At 41.1% G+C, this 27,167-nt stretch overlaps 1 protein-coding gene across 2 annotated transcripts in view; it reads left to right on the top strand.

Moving 5' to 3' along the window:
- Positions 1-12,342: 12,342 nt before the first annotated feature.
- LOC126236240 (ATP-binding cassette sub-family C member 4-like) overlaps positions 12,343-27,167 on the top strand; it is a 352,061-nt gene continuing 337,236 nt past the window's right edge. The window contains exons 1-2 of one of the 2 annotated variants that reach the window (XM_049945384.1): positions 12,343-12,479; positions 14,331-14,502. In XM_049945384.1, the coding sequence (XP_049801341.1) occupies positions 14,429-14,502 (74 nt within the window). In that variant the 5' untranslated portion in view covers positions 12,343-12,479; positions 14,331-14,428. Of the gene's footprint in view, positions 12,480-14,318; positions 14,503-27,167 lie in introns of those variants that run through there. The other variant, XM_049945382.1, reaches the window with a different exon arrangement.

Genomic DNA, 27,167 nt, shown 5'->3' with positions numbered 1-27,167 from the left:
AAAGTCATCTAGTAAAACGGAAGTGATTTCTGGCGTTCCCCAAGGTAGTGTTATAGGCCCTTTCCTGTCCCTTATCTATATAAACGATTTGGGAGACAATCCTGGTAGCCGTCTTCGGTTGTCTGCAGATGACGCTGTCGTTTATCGACTAATAGAGTCATCAGGAGATCGAAACAAATTGCAAAATGATTTAGAAAAGATATCTGAACGGTGCGAAAATTGGCAGTTGACCCTAAATAACGAAAAGTGTGAGGTCATCCACATGAGTGCTAGAAGGAACTCGTTAAACTTCGGTTACACGATAAATCAGTCTAATCTAAAAGCCGTAAATTCAACTAAATACCTAGGTATTACAATCACGAACAACTTAAATTGGAAGGAACACATAGAAAATGTTGTGGGGAAGACTAACCAAAGGCTGCGTTTTATTGTCAGGACACTTAGAAAATGTAACAGACCTACTACGGAGACTGTCTACACTACGCTTGTCCGTCGTCCTATAGAATACTACTGCACGGTGTGGGATACTTACCAGATAGGACTAACGGAGTACACCGAAGAAGTTCAAAGAAAGGCAACACGTTTTGTTTTATCGCGAAATATGAGAGGGAGTCTCACAGAAATGATACAGGATTTGTGCTGGACATCATTAAAAGAAAGACGTTTTTCGTTGCGACGGGATCTTCTCACGAAATTCCAATCACCAACTTTCTCCTCCGAATACCAAAATATTTTGTTGACACCGACCTACATAGGGAGGAACGATCACGACGATAAAATAAGGGAAATGAAAGCTCGTACGGAAAGATATAGGTGTTCGTTCTTTCCGCGTGCTATACGAGATTGGAATAATAGAGAATTGTGGAGGTGGTTCGATGAACCCTCTGCCAGGCACTTACATGTGATTTGCAGAGTATCCATGTGGATAGATGTAGATGTAGATCTGGAAATATAAGGGGAGGATAACATTACAATCTATCCGACGTGGTTCTATCTGGACTACTACAAAGCAAAATCAGCTTCAAACATCGGCCAAATAAATTTACGTAGAAAAACGTAATGTAACTCAGTAAAAAAAAAAGAAAAAAAATTCTGCCAAAAAGCATCTGTTAAAGAAGGTTTGACGGCGAATCAATCGTACTAAAAGGCAATTAATATTAAAAAAGTATTAAAAATTACTTAATAAAAGGACCTGGATCAGAGATGAATAGAGAACGAAGGAGAAACCGAAAAATGCATATTACTTCATTGAGATGACGACACATATAGCAGTGCAGAACAAGACCACTCGCGCAAACTGTGAACACAGCCGCGCACTAGAACGGCGTTGGAGGTCGTGCATACTTACGAACGATAGGCGCTCAAGCAAAGTATTGGGCTAGTAGTAATGAAAGGCGACATGTGGCGCTGCTGTCGGGTCTGGGGTGTGATAACGATGTAAAATGTAAGTATTAATCGACAAATTGAGAAATAATAATGAAAATAAAAATAATAAAACAACCATAAGAAGAGGTGTGGGAATATACAGAATGCAGAACGTATTAGATCGAAAACTATGTACGGAAACATAGGAAAACTGATGCTGAACTGCAGTGTAAAAGAATCGTGAAGTAAAATATGTAGAGGAATAAACAAAGACTACACTACAAATATAAGGCTATAACATTACAATAACATCGATGGTCAGCGGTAGACGACATCAGAGAGGCACTTTGAAATAATGCAAAGATACTATTTCCACATGTTGGTTATTTTCTTAGGAAATCAGTACGCTTACATAGTGTATCCATGCGCCATAGATCTTACAAGAATTTTCCGTAGAATTAAAATACAATAGTTTTTTTGCTCAAGAACAGCGACATTTAGCCAAAGAAAATAGTTTTAGAATGCCAGAATGTGGGGAAGTTGTAGAAATCTTTGTTATTTGGATGGCGCACTTTGTGTGTCGGAATGTGGCGGAAGCAAGAGCTGAAATGGAAGAGGCGTGGCGCACATATTTATGGTAATAATGTATTTTTCCCAGCACACTCTGTAGCTGCTTCAAATTCTGCGGCGAAGGCAAGTCTTGTATGGCACGGAGGTGCTCTGGACTGGGATGTATGTCTTGGGCATTGAGTACATGGCCCAGATAGGGTAAGTCACGAGCAAAAAACACACATTTGTCCTTCCGCAAGCGAAGACCATTTTGTCGCAAGACCTGAAATAATGTTCTGAGATTGGCTAAATGTTCTTCTTCCGTCTTTCCGGAGATCACAATATCGTCCAGATAGTTTGCTGCAGTAGGGACCGACGCACAAACAGTTTGTGGATATTTCTGAAACAATGCAGGGGCGGATGCCCACCCGAATGGCAGTCGTTTGAATCGATACAAACCAAGATGCGTGTTAACCAGCAAGACGCACTGGGATTCTTCGTCCACCGGTATTTGCAAGTACGCATCTGCTAGGTCCAACTTCGAAAAATATTTACCCGGGCACAGTTTGTCAAAAAGATCTTCTGGGCGGGGTAAATAAAAAGTTGCAATCACTAGTTGTGGATTCACTGTTGCCTTGAAGTCCACGCAAAGTCTCAATTTTCCCGAAGGTTTTTGCAAAATTACTAAGGGTGATGCCCAGAGAGAAGCCTGCACACGTTCAATTACACCGTGTGATTCCAAATCATGTAATGTTCTTGCGACCTCATCACGCAATGGGTGGGGAACATTGCGCGCTCTGAAAAATTTCGGTTGCGCGTTTACTTTCATTCCAAATGTGCTTCATAGTTCTTAGCGCAACGAAGGCCCGGTGCAAAAATGTCTGCAAACTCTTCACATAGACGAGAAACACTGTCTGAAGGCACAGTCTGGTTCACTGATAGGACCTGATTGACTATAGACAAGTTAAACAACTGAAATAAATCTAAACCAAACAAGTTCACTACAGAAGAAGAACGAAGGACGTACAATGACACAAGTTTTGTTTTTCCTTTGTATGTTGCAAGAAGGCTGCACTGTCCTAACACTGGGATTGCTTGTCCTGAATAACTACTGAGCTTAACATTTGCGGCACGCAACGGAGGTGTGCCCAGCTGTTTATACGTGTCGTGATTGATCAGTGAAACTGCAGCTCCAGTATCGAGCTGGAATGGGATCACTTTGCCGTTAATGTCCAAATCTACAAAAAGTTTATTGTCCTGCTGACAACAAGAGCGACTGTCTCGTGCAACATGAACTGACACTGGTACAGAATCACTTGCGACTTGATGTGATTTCCGGCGACGTCGATGCACACTGTTGGTGGGACGAACACAGTCCCTGTGAGAGAGAGTGGCACTGGGCGTAGTGGAATGAACTACATGAATTTCCATGGGCGACGGTTCACGAGCCTGAGTATTCTTGATTCGATTCCGATTCCGGCGCGAAGCAAAGGGCCTGGAATGGTTTTGAGCTTCCGATCTGAGCTTTTTCTGGCAAACACTTTGAACATGTCCTTTTCTATTATAGAAAAAGCAAATAGCTTGGCGTGACGGGCAATTCTCACGTGAATGTCTAGTAGCACACCGCGGGCATGATTTCACTGCATTTGCTTGCCGACGCGGGACACGTGGCTGAGAGCCAGGCGGCAGCTGCGCGGATGGGCGTGAGGGCTGTTTACTGTTCGGTGTAGCTCGCCCGGCGGGCCGGTTAATGTGACACATGGCTGGTGAAGTTTCAAATGATTCCTGAGCAAAGTCAAGTGTGTCCTGCCGATCCAATATGCCCATCACTTGTTGAAGGGAGGGATTGACTAGTTTCAAAATCTGTTCCCGTATACGAACATCAGAAACGTTCTGTGCAATTGCATCACGTACCATAGTATCTGAATAAGGGAGGCCACATTGACACTCAAAAGCACAATCCCTAGTAAGGCCTTGCAAAGTTGCAACCCACTCCCTATTAGTCTGACCTGCCGTACGTTTTGTACGAAAGAAGGTATACCTTTGTGCAACGACATTGACTGATTCTTTGAAATATGCATCTAATGCAGACAAAATTTCGTCGTAGGACAGAGTTGCTACGTCGCGTTGGGGAAATAATTTCACTATCACACGGTACGTCTGGACGCCTACGGCGGAAAGGAGAAAAGGCTGCCGCTCATTACCTCGTATTCTGTAGGCGGCGAGATGGAATCCAAATTGGCGTGACCACTCCGTCCAGCTTTCCAGTGCAGCATCAAAAGGACGAAAAGGTGGTGCAACTGCGTGTTGTGGCTGCGGTAGCGGTGAAGCGGCGGCTGCTGCATAGTTTTGCATTGCACGTTGACCCTGGATGAGCTGTCCAAGAGCATCCAGTAAGGCCTGCGTCTGCTGATTCTGTAAGCGATGAAATTCGGACAGTACATCTGGAGATGGTGGCGAAGCCATTACACAAGTAAATCAGTCTGTATCAATACGAACGCAAAATCCTCGTCGTCAAATTGTTGTGGCTTGGCAAGACAGCCCAGCCACTAGGAGGAGGAAGCCGAAAGGCACGCGTTTAAGCTCAAGCAGGCTGGCGTGAGGTCTGGAACAGTTAAAGGAGTTGAGTCTAGTAAAAAAGTACGGAGCTTCTGGAATACTTAACTTTAATCCATAATTGGTGAACATCGGTCTGACGGTACATGCATCACAAGATAAATAGCAAATGATAATGGCGCCTTGCTAGGTCGTAGCAAATGACATAGCTGAAGTCTATGCTAACTATCGTCTCGGCAAATGACAGCGTAATTTGTCAGTGAACCATCGCTAGCAAAGTCGGCTGTACCACTGGGGCGAGTGCTAGGAAGTCTCTCTAGACCTGCCGTGTGGCGGCGCTCGGTCTGCAATCACTGATAGTGGCGACACGCGGGTCCGACGTATACTAACGGACCGTGGCCGATTTAAAGGCTACCACCTAGCAAGTGTGGTGTCTGGCGGTGACACCACATTACCATTGTAGTTACTTTTATAAACAACGAAAGCGGTATTCTCTTTGTTAGCAAGGACTATAATGGCATTATCTGAGTGAAGGATTTTATTAAGAGATGCCAAAATAATGTGGCCTTTATTACCATACTCAGCAAGTGTGGCCTCTCAATAAGTTCACTGGCTTTACAAGCGATTCTCAGTTTTTCAGATTTGTTACAAGATGAAGCATCAAGGGCGAATATACCGTCTGTTGCCGAGGAAGTGGCAGTAGCCTTAGTTGGATGCTATTCTTAAGGCCTTTGTTGAGCACGTTTATCTGTTATACACTGAAAAGAATCTCCGTTAGGTTGACAAGACGCTCCGCAAACGGAATATGGACCTTGGGTCTCTTATCCCGGCGATATGCTTATTAACAATAAATTTTCCGAAGCATATTAAGTTTAATATTCGTATATCCATAATAAAAACGGACGACCTGGGACGTCAGCTGGTGTAATATATGTTAAAAAATGACGTAAATTCTCCAGCTGTATTAAGGTGTTGGTTTTATTGGCAACTAGTTTCGATGTTGTTACTGTGGTGTCACCGCCAGACAACACACTTGCTAGGTGGTAGCTTAAAACGGCCGCGGTCCATTAGTACATGTCGGACCCGCGTGTCGCCACTGGCAGTGATCGCAGACCGAGCGCCACCACAAGGCAGGTCTCGAGAGACTGACTAGCACTCGCCCCAGTTGTACGACGACGTTGCTAGCGACTACACTGACGAAGCCTTTCTCTCATTTGCCGAGAGACAGTTAGAATAGCCTTCAGCTAAGTTAATGGCTACGACCTAGCAAGGCGCCATTAACCATTTGTAACGTTGCATGTACCTCAAGATAGAGTCTCACTTGTATCATCCAGAATGCTGTATACCAAAGGACAATATAAAAGTTAAGTGTTCTAGTAGCTACGTTCTTTTCTTTATCACATTCATTACGAATCCTGTTCCAGACTTAACGCCAGACGCGTGCCCTTTCGGCTACTTCACTGTGGACTGGCTGCCTTAACAGTCCACTACAGTTACAACATCATCTTCAGGCCCATACTTGTTGACAATAACCGTATGTGTCTAACACTAGCAGTCAGTGGTGAGATAGACATGTTCCATGCGGAAGGCAGGTAGTAACTGATATCAGCTGGAGGAATTACGTCATTTTTTAACATATATTAAGTTTACGCTCTTGTGTACTAATAATCGAGTGGGCACTTTCAAATACACAAATTTTAGAATTCCGAGCAAATCATCAAAGTCAGCCTTATATGCGACACAGCATTAAAAGCTAAAACATTAATCTTATCTTCCTCGGGAAACAAGCGCCAGATTTCCCTATTAATGAAGATCTTAGCACGCCTGCATATCCTAAGCTGTCGATGGATAAATGTTGGAACAACTTTCCTGCCGCTTTCTCTGTACATGCACAGCACATCTACCGATTACCACCCCATTCGGATAATTCCTCCGTGTTGCGTCCTTTCTTTTGTCTTGGAGTGTAATTAAAAAATATTGCCTTTTAAGTCAAATTAACTATCAGAATCGAGGTAATTCGTCGGCGTGCTTCGAATGAACTACATAAACTACTTCGACAGGAGTTTCTAACACAGTGTCAAAATTAAAATGAGCAGTGTTTTCATATAAGGCTCCACGTGATAGGACCTATCACTCGCAAAACCTTTTATGTCACTGTGAAATCGCTCTGATTTCCTAAACATTTAGTAGCGCTGGGGATAATTCATAAAACAGAAAATAAATGCGAGACCTTGAAACACAAGAAGAAATCTGGTATAATAAATACAAGTATAAAGGCAGACACAGAAAGGGACGAATAATTTCAAGCAGTTTTATGTAGTGGCCGAAAGTTTTTGTTTTATTACACCAGAACAACTTCAACTGCGAAGAATTTTGGTTGTGACAAACAAAGCAGGTTTTATCTGAAACAATCGATCTCGGCTTTACAAAAGGAATTCTCACTAGCTCTGACGTTACCATCTAGTCCTGATGCAACAGAGGACTTTGTAAATACCCTGACCTGACTCCTGGGGTCGGGATGTCTCAAGCTTTGTCCCATGTTTTTCACGACCTGACACAAGAACGACAATTTTGTGGTTCTTCGTCGCAGACGTTGAATCTACAGTTTAGATTTCGATTCACTAGCTTCTGTTGTCCCTCTCACGAGGAAAACACGGCAAATGCCAGAACCTGATTTCTCAAAAACTTCGCTAGGTGGAAGAGCAGTCAAAATAAGCGAAAACGTATCTCGGTTTATCCGTAGATACTCGACTGTTTCTGAGGAAACGATGATCAAAGTTTTCTAGATGCTTTATGTGCCTTTTAGCGAGTAAATAGTGCAACCAAAGCAGTGGAACTGTGGCTAGCGTCCCGGCTTCATGCTTTTGCACCGTGTAAGAAACTCGATTATTATTTTTAGTTCAGAGTTTCATTTATCTTCCCATGTTTGTAGAAGATTACTACACGAAAGTTTTCCGGCCTGTATTGATATAGCATTTTCATTTTCCGTCTACTAACTGAATGTCCGGTGAATGAATAAAAAAATGAGAAAATTATTTAAAATTGTTTTTGGTGAAAATACTGTAGTGAATCTTGATTCATAGTCAACTGCAAGAGTCAGTTTTCGATAAAGTGATCCGTGTAGTTTGCCACGAAATTATTGCCGAAGTGTGAAATATTCAGCTATGTCAACGACGTTTCTTTCCCGCGTGAGATTCATACGAAGAAACTTCATTGTGGCAAGCCAGCCTACGTGCGTTGCTCGTGGCACTCGGAATTTCTATGTTTCGAATGTTTCTACGAGAGTATAATCCAAGTGAGTGCACCAAATCTCCCTGAAGAATAAATATAAGAATAAAATAAGATTTAATACAATAGCTGATATAAGAATGGAATATAAGAATATGAGAATTGAAATTTAAATATCATATACACTTATATTGTGTAATATATGCGTGGCATTTATTGTCAAACTCAGTTGTAATTTTACAATTACTATAATGGCCTTGGATTCCCTGATAGGAAACATGCGTGTAGTAACCGTCTGTGGACATGAGTAGATAAATGTAAATAAATAAATAAAAATAAGAAAATAAAACCAATAATCCGTTTTCGAACACGAGGTGCGAACGTAGGAGTCCGCAACGCTCGCCATTCTCGCTCACTAAAAGGCATCTAAATTACGTTGAAAACTTTGACAGTCGTTTTCTCAAAAATGGTCGAATGTCTACGGATAAGCCGAGACACGTGTTCACTTATTTTGGCTTCTCTTCCACTGAGCAAAGTTTCTGAGAAATCGGGTTATGGCATTTGCCATGTTCCCCTCGTCAGTGTGTGGACTGCAAGTGCACTCTCGACAGGGGCCTGAAATGGAACACGGATTTGAGGAAGTGGATGACCACTGAATATGCAAGTGAATACAGGAGGGAGGAGAAAACAGTCCTCCAAAGACAGGCACAGATTGTCTATTAGTACGAAACAATTATTAAAAATATAAAACTATTTTAAAAACTGGCAGTCAAGTTTCAAATCAAAGACAGAGTATTTGCGGAATGTACTGACAAGATTTAAAATAATGAAGTAGTAAAGCTACTACATCAACAGTAACTGCAATATAATGACTTCATGAACTAGTCCGTGAGGCAAATCATGTACTGTTTCAAATAAACAAAGTATTGAAATTAACAATTCGATCGCCGGAATACCAATGGTCTACAGACCTGTACTCTAAATAAAGTGACTTTGCTGTTAGAAAGTATAAATTCCAAACTGAAACGATCAGTGAAGCTGATCATTTCTGTAACGTATTCAGCATAATAAAAAAACCTATCTTTCGTGCCTCTAGTATTTATGTGGTAGGTTAAAAGGTAAGCAATCTGCCATCCAGAGACTTCACAAAATGTATTCCTGTCGAAATGTGAGTGCACCTCCACTACCACACACTAGGAGGCAACTACTTCCACAAATATCCAGATTACAGGAAAGCATGCGGATGTCTGTTTTAACAGAAAGCAACTTGGCAACTCCTTACTATCACTGCATTAAGACTATCTTATCAATTCTGCGATAACATAGGTTATAATTCCACCAAACTCTAATAGTAGGCCTACACGTTTTTCTTTACTTGCGTAAAATAATGATTACAAGCTGCGCTGCTATCCGTCGACTTCAGAAATCACTATCATTAAAAAGTTGCAACTGAAATTTTTCGAAATAGCAAATATCAATCTGGTAAACAAATAGAAGTTGCTATTTTCAATGACTTACACTATATTACAGTCCCCAGTAAAATACAACGCCGTAAGTCCTATATAACTGTTTTCTTGGTGGCCAAATGCTTGAGTGGAGCGAAAACGATACTCACTACAAATAAAGTTGTTTTAATTTTGACTTGCCGATGCGTCAGTCTTCTAGTCTGTAACGTATCTGCCAATTCATTAGAAAGAATACTTTTACTGTTATTTTAAGAAATGTGCAATGAACTGTCTGTCGAGATCTGATGATGGTAACACTGATTAGCGAAACCGTTACCGAGAATAAAGTTTGTAATTAGTGATCTTGGCAAAGAAGCTTATCTTCTCTCATCCACTATAAATTATACAATGAGTCTCTGTCCGAATTTTCATAGCCAAGCAAAGAGTGGGAATTGGACAAATGGATTATCATAACTGACCGATTTGAGATCCAGTTGTGGAAAAAATATTTGATTGCTCAAAAGTCATCACTATAATTAAAATAAAGTTAATTAGTGATTAGAAGGAAAATTGAAATATTTCAAGAACAGCTTTGCCAGCTATTTAAATGAAGTATTAGCTATTTTTCACACAATAATTTGCATTTGTGTGATTTTTAACCGTTTCCTTCTAATCAAATACTAAATTCAGAACATTTTGAGAACATAAGACACTATGAAAGTAAATGAGGTGTCAGTAAGAGCATGCTTTCTGAACAAAACTTGAAAAAAAAATTCGGTCAAATATCTTGTGAAATGATTTGTCTAGAAGTAAGAAGTAAAATACCTTAGAGAAATACTGAAGCGACTTTGAATGATGTTCGAAATCACGTACAGAAAATGAGTACGTGAATTATTCTTTGATTTTATCTCTGGCAGTTTTGACAAAAAAGGAGTGTTTTATCGGTACTCGCAGGCCCTGTATACATTTAAATCGAATCTTATTTTTATATAGATAAAAATACGCATTATTATAACGTCGCCGATGCCATAAAACTGAACAGTCACTGAATGTCTTCTCTCTCTTTCAAGTTTCCATCGCTCGTGGTCAGATGGCACCGGCATCCTTTTCTGGGATCGTTTCTTTTTAAATAGCGTACAACAGCAGATTTTTAAAGGCACAAATACAGTAATAACTTTTACTTCGGTAGCTTCTATCTTGTCTAAAATTAAAACGTTTAAACTTAAGTAAAAGAAGATTTATGCATACCGTATTGAAATACCCTCAGATTACGACTGAAAGTAGCTAATCTTTACCAAGAAAGTCCACACGAAAAAGTGTTCCTTTAGTGTCTTAGTTATAGACTGAAAATATTACAGGAGACAAAGCATGAGCTTTGGATTAAAACTTTCCCCGGAGAAAGCTGGTGAAAACAGAAGCATTTCAACAAGGAGAGCCGTAGCGAAAATATAATGACATTTCGAAAAAAATGTGACTTCGGATATTCGAATTGCAGACTTCAACTCGTTCAGCACTTAATGCTTCGCGGTAATGTTTTAGAATTTGCCTTTGTGCTACCCAAATGCACCGGTGACGAACACTTGACACATATTCAGTGATTATTTGTTTCAAAAACGTCTCTCTTCATTAGCACGACAGTTAGTAGCTGCTGGCAGATTGTCACAAGACTGCGTCTGTATGTTTCATTGAGTTGTTTTGGAACCATTTTGCTCAAACTTTACGAATGTTGGGACTATTAACTATGGCGTCAGTTGCATAAACATGACTAATGTGCATTTGACTCGCCATTTAATCAACAGTCACTCGTCGGTTATCCAAATTAGGTCATGCACTTGCTGAAGTTCGGCATCAGTTGTGGATATGACTGACTGCTCTTTCATCCTTTTTCACTCTTGTTCAGCTGCTTTTGAATTATTCAGTCTACTAGTAAACAATTCGTAGTGGTAAACTTGATAGTGAGGTCTCCGACTCAGTGTAACAAATATAATTTTAAATTAGTTCAAAATGGCTCTGAGCACTATGGGACCTAACATCTGAGGTCATCAGTCCCCTAGAACTTAGAACTACTTAAACCTAACCAACCTAAGGACATCACACACACCCATGCCCGAGGCAGGATTCGAACCTGCGATCGTAGCGGTCGCGCGGTTCCAGACTGTAGCACCTAGAACCGCTCGGCCACCCCGGCCGGCTAATTTTAAATTAGGTCTCATAGGTTGTGATGTCTCGTATTCATGACAGAAAATATAGGTGTCAATTTGATCTAAAGTGAGAGAAGAAGAAGTACACATGTAAGTATAAGACAGGTATGTGCGATCATGTAAGAGCACAGATAATGTTAAGGTTTGGGTAGATTTTGGATTTTACGGAAGAGCACGTAACATCTGTCCTGCAACTGGTTACTGCAGACGGTATCTGCCATGGGTGAGTGTAGAGAAGTTAGTGAACGTCGCATTTAAGGTTCTATGCCATCGGTTGGGTGGGCGATCATGTTCCATCGCAGAGGGATGTACCGCGACATCTGCTGCTGTCAAATCTGCTTCTGTGCTTATCTGCAGCTGATGGATCATCCGCTGCGCCAATAGGTATGCAACCGGGCATCACAGACAGGCTGGTGATAAAAATAATTTCGTTTGACTCACTGGCCTGGTGGCAAGTCTTTCAATTCGACGCCACTTTGACGAGTTGAGTGTCCCTAACCTACCCCAGTTAGCCAACCGGGAAAAGGGGTCCGTCAGTTTAACGAGAAATCCGAACCACTTGACGTTTCTGACGATTCCTCACATCGTTGAGACGTGAAGGCCAGAAGGTTCTAAGTTAATGCAAACGACAAGTAAGTTGTATTACAGGTCATGTTTTAGTTATCGAAATTTCAATTATTCACCGCTTGAAGTGCCATGCATTTGACCTAGGATCTTAAGATTCTGCACGAGACAACAGGTTAAAACGCAGACTAGAAAATTGAAAGTCCGACCGGGATTCGATCCAGCGATTCGCTGAATTTCAGGAAAGCACTTTACCTCTAGACAAAAATACGCTGCTCCTGCCGCTAATATTTACTTAAGTCAGGTCTATACGCTAGGTGAGTGATCCCGGCCAAGGTCGCCGTCTCCAGCTGGTCAGGGCGTGACTCATCGACTTTGCCACGTTCCAGCAAGGCCGTCTTCTCCTGCGCAGAAGCTGACAAGTGCCAGGAAGCGCATAGAGCGTCTGATGCTAGCTACTTCTTTACGGCTGGCGCTACAACCGTTAGTGCTAAGGACCATTTGTGTAGAGTGCTGGCTTAAGGATCTAATATTTCGGAATATTATTTTGGTGAGGAGAAATTTGCTTAAGGTATGCACAACCACATACATGACTATTGTAAATTATCTGCTAACATCTCCATGAAGAATGTTCGACGAAGGTTTCATTGGTTATTTGGTACCGTCACATGTGTATTTGATTTTCATCCACGCATATAACGCAGGAATGTTTTGGTGTATGTTACTAAGAACGATTCTTACGCAGTTAATAATTGCAATGAATGCTAATTATCATTTATTGTTCGTTTTTTAGGTGAGCTAAGTGGACTAAAGACAAACGCAGAGATTTCCATACACTCTGTCTCATCTACTGCCTTATAAACGTACACTGTGCCTCATATCTCTCCTCGTCCTTAACGTTTATGTCGGAACAACATGATAGAAACACACGTTCCCATCATAATAAAATCCTCTCTGTTCCACTGCATCGCTCAGTCACTTTCTCCAAGTCCTTTACAGTAGCGGGAACCCGACTCTGGAATAACCTCCCTCGTTATGTTAGAGAACTTAAAAACATGTCCAGCTTTAAAAAACAGTTAATGACATATTTACTTAAGCAACAGTAATGCCTTCCTCTGTACATGAATGCACTTCACCTCATTACTTCCCTCTTTCCCCCTCCTTCAATCTCCCTTCCCCCAAAACTCGCTATACTAGTAAACATCTACTTTACACACCAAGATATTAATGAACATCTGCACAAATCTTCATTACTACTGCCAATTTTTCTCATGTTTATCATTATTATTTGATCTTCTTTATTACTGTTATTATTATTGCTTTTATCATAATTTGTATGTATAGCACCTGTTGTAAAAATACTGCCAGCATTTACTTTCTTAGGTCTTAGTCATTACTCTTTATTCATATTGTCACTAGAGTAATCTAATTTCCTTATTTAAACTATTGTCATGATGTAACTCTGATGTGTGAAATGCTGCATGGGTGGAACACTGGTCCGATGTAAGAGAGGGCCTGATGGCCCTAATCTGATCAGGTTAAATAAAGAAATAAGTAAATAAATAAAATAAAGAAACTGATTATGTACAACATTTTGTCATTAATAACTGCAGTAACGTCCGTTTTATTGAGAAGTGTTTGAGGTGTATCAAAAACACATACAGAAAGCAATACCTTTAACAAGCTTATTCTCACATGATTGCACTTGTGCTCTTCATTGATCTGTTTTAGCATGAGCTTGCACAAACTTTACGAATGTTGAGATTTTTATGTGTGGCGTCATATGCAGCAACATGACGTTTTTGCATTTCTTTTGTTACTTCATCAATAGTCACTCGATAGTTATTCAAAATTAGCCGACGCACTTGCACAGTTTTGGCATCAGTTATGGATGCGACTGACTCGTGTTTCACGCTCTTTCAGCCGCATTTGAATTGTTCAGTCTTCTGGTAAACACTTTGTAGAGGTTAGGCATCACTCCAGTACTGTACTAAAAGTCGTCAATGCATTTCGACTCCTGGTACACACTTAGGCCACGAAACAACAACGGATTACAAACGGAGAGTGGCGCAGCCATGTTCACGTCGCGCGAGCGCACAGCATTGTGATGTAACAACACTGATATTTAGGACAAGCGAAGAGGACAGGGCCATCTAGCGACTGGCGAACGGACTAAGCGGTACTGCCAACCTACAGACGTTTAGAACAGAACTGAAGATACTTATTGGCTGTGCAAGCTCGTGCTAAAACAGCTGAATAATAAAGCGACATGATGAAAATCGTAAGAAAGCAAGTCTGAAAGTAAATCCTTGAATGAGCTGCTAGTGCCTAGCAGTGCCCTCCCCTCCTCGCGCTGTTCGCATGCGCCCACATCTGTTGCCTGATAAGCGCGTATCCTCACTGTGCGATGTTTCGTACGCAGCGGAGTTGCCCGCCATCCTTACTGGCGGCCGGAGGCCACGCAGCGCATCACACACTACTCACCAACCACCACGCAGCAGCCACCAGTCAGCGGCCGCAATGGACGTGGGCAAGAAGCGAACCCGCGACAACCCACGCAAGACGGCCAACCCTCTGTCCGTGCTCTTCTTCTCGTAAGTCGCTACAGCTGCTCCAAACCAGGGGTTCCCAAACTTTTTTTCTGACGGAACACTTTGAGAATCCTGGTATTTCGATAGAGAGACTAATAAAATTTTTAAAAATGAGAGAAACCTGTTTTATTCAGTGACTACTTCAGTTTTAAATCACAAGTAATAAAGAATTCATAATAAAATAAAAAACAATTAAAACTGTCCAAATATCGAAAAAAAGCCGCTGTGTTATAAATATTTTTTCGCGGAGCACTTATTTACTTCCCATGGAGCACTAGTGTTCTGCAGAACGCAGTCTGGGAAACCCTGCTATGAACTTCGCTGCAATGCTAGCGCTGGCGGAAGGTCGAACTCGTAATTAGCCCCCTGAAAGTGATGGCTATCAGTTACCTGCTCATTATATTCTGGGCTTCCTCGCACATTCGTACTGTAACCCTGTCTATTGTACACTGACCCACTTTCTCTCACCACACTTGCTTAAGACAATTAGCTTTTCCCTATTCCGCAAATACTCCAATATATGAAGAATTCAGTTACCTGCTCATTATATTCTGGGCTTCCTTGCACATTCGTACTGGAACCCTGTCTATTGTACACTGACCCACTTTCTCTCACAACACTTGCTTAAGACAATTAGCTTTTCCCTATTCCGCAAATACTCCAATATATGAAGAATTCAGTCATTTTAAATAGTTCCTCTTTTGGTCATGCTCTACATTAATCCCCTCTTTCCTGCATCCAACATTTTTCTTTAGCCTATTCACATTTTTTTCCTGCATTCTCTTGTACACATTTCCAGGGCTGAGCGATCAACATTCTATACTGCCATGCGAATGGTCCCGTTTTCGTTCCTCATACAGTCGAGTAGGACTTAGTGCGAGGAGAGGAGTCCACCCAGCTTCTCAAAATCAAATGGTGATGTCAGCTGCCCTTTCGAAAGCCAATATTAACAGTCGGAAGAGCAGCGGATGTACATATTAAGTGGACCATCAATAGTGGCACCAAATGACACTGTAGTCAATGGCGGCAGGTCGCAAACTCGTGGTCGTTCAATGACCAGTGTTGGTGGCCAGTTTCCTGCCTCTGGTAGGCACTTATTGTTCAGCCACATACATTGCATCGCATAAAAAAGTTTGGATTTATTACAGGGGAACTGATTACCTGTTATGATGATTTGTTGGTAGTTGGAAACCTCCTAACAATTTCTTCAACCTTTTCTACAGCGCTATGTCTGGTTGCCCTATTGGTATTATTCACTTTCGAAGGCACTTTTAAAGTCCTTACTTTCTTGATTGTTTCGTATTTGGTTACCACAGGCTGCAGAGTATCATGAATCCTTCCCAAATATGTATCAAGCTCGTTTTGTCGATCGAACTGTACTCCTTTATAAAGTTACACAAACACTAAATTCTTCAAAAACTGCACTTCCGCGTCATTTTTTCAGAGAACTTCTGATCGTGACTGACATCGGAATTGTGGTTTTCCTTCCAGTTTTGCTGCTAATATAAGTCTTTCTTCTCAAGATGAACATTTTCGTATCATCGGGTGGGGAAGATTTTTCTTTGATTTCCTCTGGAAACGAAGAATGTTAGTAGTATATCTGTAGGGCCTTTGATCCACTTCGAAAAGCAAGGAATGCTATCCCATGATATTGCAAGGCCTACCCTTCTTACCAGTGACGTCATCACTTTTATCGGTGACGTCATCACTGACATCAGAATCGTCACGTGACAAGCCACAAACACTCTTCTCCCATCTTCTCCTCCCCTCCACCTCCCTTTCTCTGGCCAAACAAAATCTTACATATCAGAACTAACATAGTTGTGCCAGTGGGATGTTAAATTTAAAAGAAACCCTCAGATGGTGGAACCAGCTCACTCTGCTTTGTAACTCCTCCCCCTCTCCCCTTCGGCACTATAGCGAATATCAGCGTAATATTAAAACAAAACTCTCAATTTAGTTCACCATACAGTAATCGATCTTTTGGAAAGCATATCTGTCATACATGATTTAAATAATTACCATAATTTAAAAATAATTAAATAATTATAGTTATGAACAAGTTAAATAAACCATAGTGTAACATTTTTGTGGACATTTGGATGAAATAACAATGTAGCCGCAGAGAAAGCTGTTCTCAAAACTATCCAAACTTTCAGAATTTTTGCACCATATTGGAAAGTGTTTACAGAGAAATTACGTGACGGTTGTACCTTGTAGCATTTTCACACCTAAAATACGTCAGAAAAACAAACACACACACACAAACAGTTAAATGTTAAGCTGCTCACTTACAAGTTAAGTTGCAGTAGTGATCGTCCAAAATTCGATGTGTGTAGCACAAATGGTGTAAGACACAATGGCGTCTCAGATTAATTTTTTTCCATACCTGTATTATTCTACAATGCTTGACAAATGCTCTTTTAATGTCTAAAATGTACGCAAAAAATATATCAGCAACAAAGATTGCTGTGTTTACATCAAATATCGCTATGTTAATTTTACAGACACATCAATATATCCTTCACATTGATACCTGAAACACGATTTTGAACGCTAAATTACGTGGCACAATGTCATTTCCTTGTCTAAATACTTACAAATCACATATTAAATGGACAGTTGACATTTTGGGTTATTCGTAAAAGACCTATGTCGTGAAACTGTCTTGACCGGAAAATAGCCGCACAAAATACGTGATGGCTAAAGTACTACGCTAAGCAGGCAAACACACAAACAAATAGACAGTGTAAATTATTGCCAGCTGGTGGAAGAATGTAATTTATTCCGTTATTCAGGCACATACTTGATGTAAAACGCAGTGGCTCCTTAAATTAAATATTTCCATATATCGGTGTTCTGCGATTGTTATCAAGTGTTACAATGCTATCTTCAAATCAAAATTAGGAAATGGGTATAGTCATTTCAATCAGAGGAAATGTTATTGGGATCTTATAGACTGAAATGTCATTATTTGATGCTTTTACAAGTTTTATACTAACATTTCACCTTAGCAAACACCAGGTTAGGGAGGAAGTAGAAGATGTATCGTGTTCTAAACCAGAAAATTGTGCCGGCCAGAGTGGCCGAGAGGTTCTAGGCGCTACAGTCTGGAACCGCGCGACCGCTACGGTCGCAGGTTCTAATCCTGCCTCGGGCATGGATGTGTGTGTTGTCCTTAGGTGAGTTATGTTTAAGTAGTTCTAAGTTCTAGGGGACTGATGACCTCAGATGTTGAGTCCCATAGTGCTCAGAGCCATTTGAACTATTTTGAGTCATTTATTTTTATTACAACTGATTGAGTGAAGTCGAGTATATGTGCAGTTATAACTTTCGCCCAAGGATGAAAAATTTATCACTTGGAACTATGGTGCCAAGGAACACTAAAATGTTTACAGATTGTAACTCCTGTAATCAGTTACTTAATAATATAAACATCTAATTAAAATATGCATTCTAAAAACACCACACTGTTGCACACATAGCTAGAAGACAAATTACACATTTACACAAGTTTCCACATTTTATTTTTTGACAGAAACGAAAATATCTATGCTTTGCAGATTTAGATGCGCTGAACACGAATATCAAAATTAAAATTGTCTGCTATATCACGGCTGCAAGGAAATAACGATGCCACGTTTCGCAGCCATACTTACGGGACATTGTAAGACGTACATAAAGGCATCGTGGCAACCGTTTCTCTGCCGTAAATGAGTAAGGTGGATGGTTACAGTACATTTTGGCAACACTACTTTACACCATGACCAATGTGTGCACAATCAAGTCATATGAACATTGTAGAATGCAGAAACCTAACACGATTTTGACTGTCGTTTGTCACAGCTTCGTGCTCTTGTGCTGCGTTAGTTCGCTTGTTATTGGAGCGAGGGTCGCGACGGTTGATAGTGAATGTACGTGACATGAAATGTTGGAATTGATTAATTGTGTTACTGCTCGCATGTACGCTTTCACAAAAATGCCCTGCACCTGATAAATTTTGTTGCATTTCTGCTGCCATAAATATTGTGTTTTCAGAAGGCAACCACTGATAAAAGCTGTGAAACAAACATGCGCCATGCACTTCGGGTGTACAGTTGCAGATCAAAGTAAATGGAGGGCTCCACTCGTGTATTTCATCACGTGTTCGTCTATACTCAATGCTTGGATGCATTGTAAAAACGTCTCCAAGAAGTCTGATGTGCCTGCTATTTGGCGTGAACTGGCAAACTATGCATCATATTTCTATTTTTGGGTGGTACCTCACTTGAGGAAAGGGGTCAATACCAAGAGGAAGAGGAATATTCAGTACTCTGACATCCCATCTATAATTCAGTCGCCGGTCGCGGTAGCCGAGCGGTTCCAGGCGCTTCAGTCTGGAACCACGCGGCTGCTACGGTCGCAGGTTCGAATCCTGCCTCGGGCATGGATGTGTGTGATGTCCTTAGGTTTAGGTAGTTCTAAGTCTAGGGGACTGATGACCTCCGATGTTAAGTCCCATAGTGCCTTGAGCCATTTATAATTCAGTCTCTGGCCCATGATGGTTGGTTGGTTGGTTTGGGGAAGGAGACCAAACAGCATGGTCATCGGTCTCATCGGATTAGGGAAGGATGGGGAAGGAAGTCGGCCGTGCCCTTTCAGAGGAACCATCCCGGCATTTGCCTGGAGTGATTTAGGGAAATCACGGAAAACCTAAATCAGGATGGCCACACGCGGGATTGAACCGTCGTCCTCCCGAATGCGAGTCCAGTGTTCTGGCCCATGACAAAGGATTGCCAGTTCCTATTCGTCCTATGTACCACTATCAAGCAATAACAGCGGTGATGTTAAATAGACACATACAGCCGGAAAAGTGTAATCATTCCCTGGTAACACTGACCCTAGATTTACACCAACGTGATCACATAGAGAAGAACACAAAATCACAGTGTGAACTCAGTGATATTATTACGGATTTAGATCTTCTAAAGGATAAAGCCCAACGCTTGGCCTCATGACTGCAGCAGTGGAGTCTCCTGGCTGACACAGTACGTGTGTCTGTAATTCGGGACCGTCAGAGAAAATTTTAGTTTAATTTCAGTGCCGAAGGTGACATTACATGCTGCAGTGACATTGACCAGAAAAGTGGAGATTCTTTACAGGCAGCTCAAAAACAAACCTGATGGCAGTACTTGGTTGGTTGGTTTGGGGAAGGAGACCAGACAGCGAGGTCATCGGTCTCATCGGATTAGGGAAGGATGGGGAAGGAAGTCGGCCGTGCCCTTTGAAAGGAACCATCCCGGCATTTGCATGGAGCGATTTAGGGAAATCACGGAAAACCTAAATCAGGATGGCCGGACGCGGGATTGAACCGTCGTCCTCCCGAATGCGAGTCCAGTGTCTAACCACTGCGCCACCTCGCTCGGTGATGGCAGTACTGTTACGCAACACTAATGCAAGATCGCCTATTCCTGGAGCATATGCTCCAGTCGTTGACAGCGTTAATTGCAATAGGTATGAATTGGTGGCATGTGGAGACTTCAGAGTGATTGTGAAGCTGTCGAGTTTGCAGATATTTGCTGCTATCTGTGTCAGTTGGACAGTCGCTCAAGAGAAAAACAGTACGCTCAGAGACAATGGCCTCCAAGAACAACTCTGGTGTCTGGGTGAAAAATAATGTCGAAGAATCTCTAGTAAATCCGAAGAAAATTATTATGCCATCATTGCACATTGCATTGCTCATGACAGCATTTGTTAAAGCTTTAGACAGGAATGAAGGAGCATTTCAGTATTCGTGTTTAGAGTTTCCACGACTCAGCAGAGAATAATTACAAAAGGGATATTCATTGGTCCACAGATACACCAGCTGCTGGGGCACACACACTTTAGTCCACTCTAACCTTTGATTAGTTGCATGAATGGTATGGTTTTCGTAAAGTTATGACATGGTTCTTAGGAAACAGGAAAGACGAAAATTACAGCGACTCTGTGGACGAACTCAATCATGCTTTTAAGGTCATTGCCGATGACATGACATCGAAAATACACTTCCTTTACTCCCACTTCGAAGAGTTCCCAGAGGACTGTGGTGCATTTGGCGTTGAGCATGGTGAACGGTTCCACCAGGAAATTTGTCTCATGGAACAGCGGTACACAGGTACACAGGACGGTGGATTATTGACTGATATGGGCTGGATGCTACAGAGAGGTGCTTCAGACAGCACACACAACAGGGAGGCAAAGAATTGGTACGTTCAATCAATGTATAGATCTACTGATTACGGTATAAACATACGTGAAACGTAAAGTCACGTCTTACTTGTACCCCTGAGCTAGGAGATAATTATAATCGTGATATTTGAGTTCAGAAAATCGAAACCTCTGACGACTGTCTACTTTGGATTCTGCGAAAATTCCAGTGAACACCAGTATTGTCTGAGCAAATACCATTCTAGAAAGAAAGGAAACAGGATTTCTGACGATTTTATGTTGTTGCGAGATAACACTTAAACTGAATATGTTCGTTCTACAGTAAGAAAACCCCTCCTGTGTCAAAAATGACCAGAGGCAGTACTGGAAGAAGAAAGAGAGGAAACATCGCCAAAAACAATGGTACAATTGGACAGAATCGATACAAAATATTTCGACTAAAATAAAATTATTTATCACTCATAGAGTGCTATAGAGTAATATCCAAGTATAAATGATCACACACAAAAATTCGAAATTTGGAGCAAAATAAAAATGTATTAAATTGAAAAACCGTAGGATTTCAAGAACATAGCACATGCGGTACTACTCTCGTAAATTAATTGTTCTGTAAGATAAAACAATACACTTGGCTTGCATGTAGGTATATTAATTTAATTCATAGGTTAAGCAGGGACTTGTTAACAACCGAAGTTCAGATGCTGTACCACACATTGCAAGCGTGATACACATTCAAATTAAATATTTCCATATATAAATTTTCTGTATAAGGTATTAAAATGCACTCATCTCCCTTTCTGACAGAATTGATTGATTGGTTGATTCAGGAGAGCAGGAGAGGGATCCAAACAGCGAGGTCATCGGTCCCATCGCCTTTGGGAAGGTAGTCGGCCGCGCCCTTTCAAAGGAGCTATTCTGCCTGAAGCGATTTAGGGTAATCACGGAAAACCTAAATCAGGATGGCCGGACATGGGTTTGAACCGTCGTCCTCCCGAATGCGAGTCCAGTGTGCTAACCTCTGCGCTACCTCGCTCGGTGACAACTGAAATAAATTGTATATTAGTTGACAAATGTAGCTAGACCTAAGTTCCCCGCTTTACATACTGCAAAATAAATAACAATTGATAGTATAACATTGCAAACGCATATTTGTACTACTACTTGTCTAACATACAGCTTAAAGTGCACTTGTTGACAAGAATTACAAAGTAATCCTCACAACAAAAATTCATGTCTAAAACCAAGAGTTCGATATCTGTACCACACTTTGAAAGCACAATAAAACTTCAAGTTAAATATTTCCACATCTAAATATTCTGTATTACTTATTAAAATACAGGCAGCTCACTTATTGATTCTATTGAAATAAATTACATGTTAGTTGGCGACCAGAGTTCGATCATAATTCCATGCATTAAATCCATCAAAATACAAAAAAATTGGTTCTGCAGTATTGCAAAATACACATCATAACTACAGCTGATCCAACTTACATCGTAAAATGCAATTGTTTATTTATGCACTGCTGGCAAAAACCAGTTCCAGCTAGTTCATCATTCATCCACGCATCCTCCCATGCTTTTAATTCAGTTACCATAGCAGTGTTATCAGAATGGCTACCACTAGCAAGGAATTTTTTTGTTGGTGCCGCTAATGCTTGCAAAATCCTCTGGAAATTGTGTGCTGATGTAACAAATTTCCCTTCCAGTGTTATTACCTTTCCCAGTCTTGGTTGAATTGGCAAATTAGCAAGAATCCAGCTCGCCAGAGTAAGTTCATCATTATTTATCCAAGAACTTCATTTCTCTAGGTAAAACATAACGTTCTCATAAGCAAATAACCATCCTGCAGATGAGTCTTACACTTTGTGTTCTACAGCCATTGCAAACTTCAAGCAATAATCGATGCCTTTCAAAGTTCCTCTTCAACAGACAATTAGTTCATTATCATGAGATATACGCCTACCACTTTTGTAGCTCTACCAGTTCATTTGGGTTATTCCAGTGCACATAGTCAACACATCCTGGCGATTCATTGGTGACCATATTCCAATCACGAATGTCATCTACCTCATCATAATCATCATCTTTCTTCTTATTTTCTTCTTCTTTATCATCCTCAATGTAATCATGGTCTTCTTCTTCATCATGATCATCATCTTCCTAATCGTGATCTTTTTCTCCTCCAACATATACACCTTCTGCTTTCATTAATACATTGTTTTCTTTTACTTTAATGTCTGTTTCTTCTTTGTCTCGCTCTGTCTTCTTCTACCTCTTCTTCCTTTCCGTTGCGACATATGGTAGATTCTCATTCCTTGGTCTTTTATCAGTAACACTGCGTCTTGATGAAGCCATTGTGTAATGTCTGAGTGTCTTTGCAAAAACAATTCTGTCCACTTCTTGCAAGACTTCCCATCGTTGACTGAAGTACCAATTTCAGCTGCACAACTAGTTTGTTGATAAATTCTATTACTTGACCTCTGGTAACAGGGAACTGATTGGATTAACTAAATAAGCTTCACATTATTCATCCCATAAATGGGAGGGACCCATTTGTCTTTGAAGAGGATATTGTCTAGAGTTTTTATACATCAGAGTTGTTCAGGGAACTTAATATATATTACTAGTATCTTTTACAGGTTCCAAAGCTTGAAGCTTTTGATTTCACTCATAATTAAGAACCTTATTTTCCTTTCCTGTCACTATGTCAAGTTGCAGTTGGAAACCTGGAATAGAATAATGTACTAAACAGGCAGGGCAGTGATAAATGACAATTCCAAACACGCCAGCGTTCAGAACTCAAATACACACACCAAACAAAGTTTTGCATCACCTCTGTTTCGAGAGTTTCTGTACAGAAAATTGGAATAGGGATCAACATAACCATCATTTCCGCCCTTTTTATTGCTCATGAAAACCACACATTGTATGTTGTACGACTATACAGCGAGACCTTCAGAGGTGGTGGTCCAGATTGCTGTACACACCGGTACCTCTAATACACAGTAGCACGTCCTCTTGCATTGATACGTGCCTATATCCTTCGTGCCATACTATCCACAAGCTCCTCAAGGCACTGTTGGTCCAGACTGACCCACTCCTCAACGGCGATTCGGTGTAGATCCCTCAGAGTGCTTGGTGGGTCACGTCGCCCATAAACAGCTCTTTTCAATCTATCCCAGCCATGTTCGATAGGGTTCATGTTTGGAGAACATACTGGCCATTCTAGTCGCGCGATGTCGTTATCCTGAAGGAAGTCATTCACAAGATGTGCACGATGGGGGCGTGAATTTCGTCCATGAAGACGAATGCCTCGTCAATATGCTGCCGATATGGTTGCACTATCGGTCGGAGTATGGCATTCACATATCGTAGAGCCCTTACGGCGCCTTCCATGACCACTAGCTGTGGGGTCGGGCTGGAGAACTTTGGCGGTAAAACAAAAGTAAAATCGGACGGTAAGGCCGGGAACCATACTTAATACTATTGATAAAACGTAAATCTGGTTTAACGCATAATTCTAAGAGAGCTCAAGCTGCGAACGTTACTCGAATCCAAGAAACCTCAGAGGAATCTCATGTCTGCCGCAACTTGGACGCAGAACATCAGACAGCCTGAACAGGCACAGGGACGTTATTAAAGTCAAGCCCGTCGCATTGAAGATGCTGAGCGTCACGTGCCTCTTCCAGCTTCCAAGACGCTTGAAGACTCACAGTGACGTCGTCATTTAAAGTTTGTACGACAAACAGAGGGTCGCACCTTTACACATGGAACACGAGAGGCTTTCGGTGGGATCGCATTTGATTATGATCTATTACTGACTATGTTAATCATAAAGTAGTTACCGTATGGGGATGGATCAAAATTGTTGACACCATAACGCATTAAAATGGAAGGGAGAAACGATTGAAATATGTTCCTTTGGTGGCAAAATCTCCCATTCAGCACTAGGTGAGCCAGAGAAACCCCTAAAAACTTTACTTCAGCACAAATGTAATGAATCGAGGCAGTTTTAAAAATAATTAGAAAATATAATGCATGCTTTCAGATTCGACATGCAGTAAAATAATAGAAACACATTCATTATGAACCTACATACCGGCACTAATTACAGTTTTTATCCGTATATATGTACACCGCTATATACACAGACATCTCGTAAAATTACTGGCTTACTTACTCAGCATCACTCATCATAACAAAACTACTGATACGCTAGCGAAGCACTAAGTAACATCTAATTTAGTCTCCGGAAGTCATCCTCGTTCTGCCAACAGCCTTATCAAACAGGGCGGAGCAGCGAGCAGAAATTCAGGGCACGCCCTTGGGACGGGAAACCGTCCCTAAAAGGCGGAAGAATCAGTGATGATAAACGGAATGAGGATGCAGAAGATAATGGAAACCACTGCATTAAAGACGCATAATATGTATGTGCAGAATGGGAAGCCTGTAGCTGAATAGTGTCATAATGACCTCTCCATTGGCAAAAGATTCCAGACTAGTCCCCATTCGTATCTTCGGGAGGGGACTGCCAAAGGAGAGGCGACTATATGAAAAAGATTGAATAACCAACGAGAGGGTACTGTTCTACGAATCGGGACGTGGAACATCAGATGTTTGAACGTGGTAGGGAAGCTAGAAAATCTGAGAAGGGAAATGCTAAAGCTCAGTATAGATGTAGTGGGTGTCAGTGAAGTGAACTGCAAAGAAGACAAGGATTTCTGGTCCGATGAGTATAGGATAATACCAACAGCAGCAGAAAATGGTATAACAAGAGTAGGCATCCTTATGAATAGGAAGATAGGGCAGAGAGAGAATTCGTGTGACCAGTTCAGCAACAGCGTTATTTTCATCAGAATCGACAGCAAACCAACACCGACAACAATAATTTAGGTACATCGCAAGGAGATGATGAAGAGATAGAAAAAGTATGATGAAATCTTCTCGGGTGATAATCACGGTGATAGCACATGAACTATAGATACGTGCACTAAAGAGTAATTTGCATGATAAAGTAGCGAGAGGCACAGGGAAGTTATTCTGGGTTAGTGTGGGTGTCAAAATCCCAAGTGAAATGTCACATGTTGTGGAGCCGTTAGATTACAAGGTTGCGTGAATCACATTAATTTATGTGAAGGAGTGTAGTATTTATGAGAGAAGTGAAAGGAGATGGCATTGCTCTGTTGAGTATAAATAATTTTGGCATGGGCAAAGGGAGTCTACGAAAGGGATTACTAGTTACCCTTTCGGATGACCTGAATGAAGATCGTGTCGATACGTCAGAAGGAGGCCTTGTCCACAAGAAAGCTGCTGATTTATCTGGGCTGCACGAGAAAGTGAAACATTTATTGTATAGAAAATGACACAGAATCCCAAGACTTAGTGAAACAAGAGTTTACTGATCAGCTGTTGGCTTATGGTATCATGGTGACAGCCCTTGGGGTGTCAGCATTGTTGTTGTCCCAGAAGAGACACCAGATGGCACGAGAAACAGATTACAATTACCTGAATGCAAGGACAATTACAGATACATATCCTATACCAAATATAGTGGAGCCTTGGGAGAACTTGGATCATTTTAAATATTTCTCAACAATGGATTTTAGAAGTAGCTATCACCAGTTGGAAGTGGATCTAGAAGACCATCCAAAAACAGCCTTAACAGTACCTTGGGGCCATTATCAATAATATAAATGGTTTGATCTTAAGAACACCCAACTACTTTCCTAAGGCTACTAGATGGAGCGCTCAGGGGACTGAAACCAAAACAATGTATGGTTTAACTCAATTATATCACTGTGTTTTCGAAGGAGATGGAAGAACATGTGCATCGACAGGAGAAGTTTTGAAAAGGCTATGTACCACATGACTGATGCTCTGTGTGGGTGTCACTTTGTAGCAACACAGATGAGTTATTCGGTTTGTGTGGTTAGTGAACAGGGTGTCAGAACTAATCCACATTTGATTTCTGCAGTCCACGATTTTGTGCCACCACGAACATCAAAATATCTGCAGTCATTTCTCAGGCTCTGTAATTATTGTAGGAAATTTATTAAGGACTTTTCTGAAATTGCTGAACCACTGAATTGGTTGCTGGAAAATGGGGTGTAATTTCAGCGGTCAGCTGACAGTGAAACAATATTTCAGGTTTTAAACAGGCATTATCGTCAAATCCAGGACTGGTATTTCGAGATTTGAATAGAGAATTTATTTTATTGTGCAGCGCAGGTAGTCTGGCGATTGGTTGTGTTGATAGACAAATGTGGATGACAAAGAGCACCTAGTGGCATATGCACAAGGAAGCTGTATAAAGCAGAATAGAATTGTTCTAAGATAGAAAAAGAAATGTTGGCTGTTATTTATGGTGCATCATACTTTGGTTGTTACTTGTATGGCAGAAAGTTTAAAGATGTGACAGACCATGCTGTAGGAAAATGCTGGGGCTAAAGGGCCCATCGAGTATACTCACATGAACAG

Source organism: Schistocerca nitens, chromosome 2 (genome assembly GCF_023898315.1).
Source record: "Schistocerca nitens isolate TAMUIC-IGC-003100 chromosome 2, iqSchNite1.1, whole genome shotgun sequence".
Classification (NCBI taxonomy): Eukaryota; Metazoa; Arthropoda; class Insecta; order Orthoptera; family Acrididae; genus Schistocerca; species Schistocerca nitens.
The sequence above is the reverse complement of the archived record's forward strand: the minus strand, read 5'-3'. Positions and strand labels throughout refer to the sequence as shown.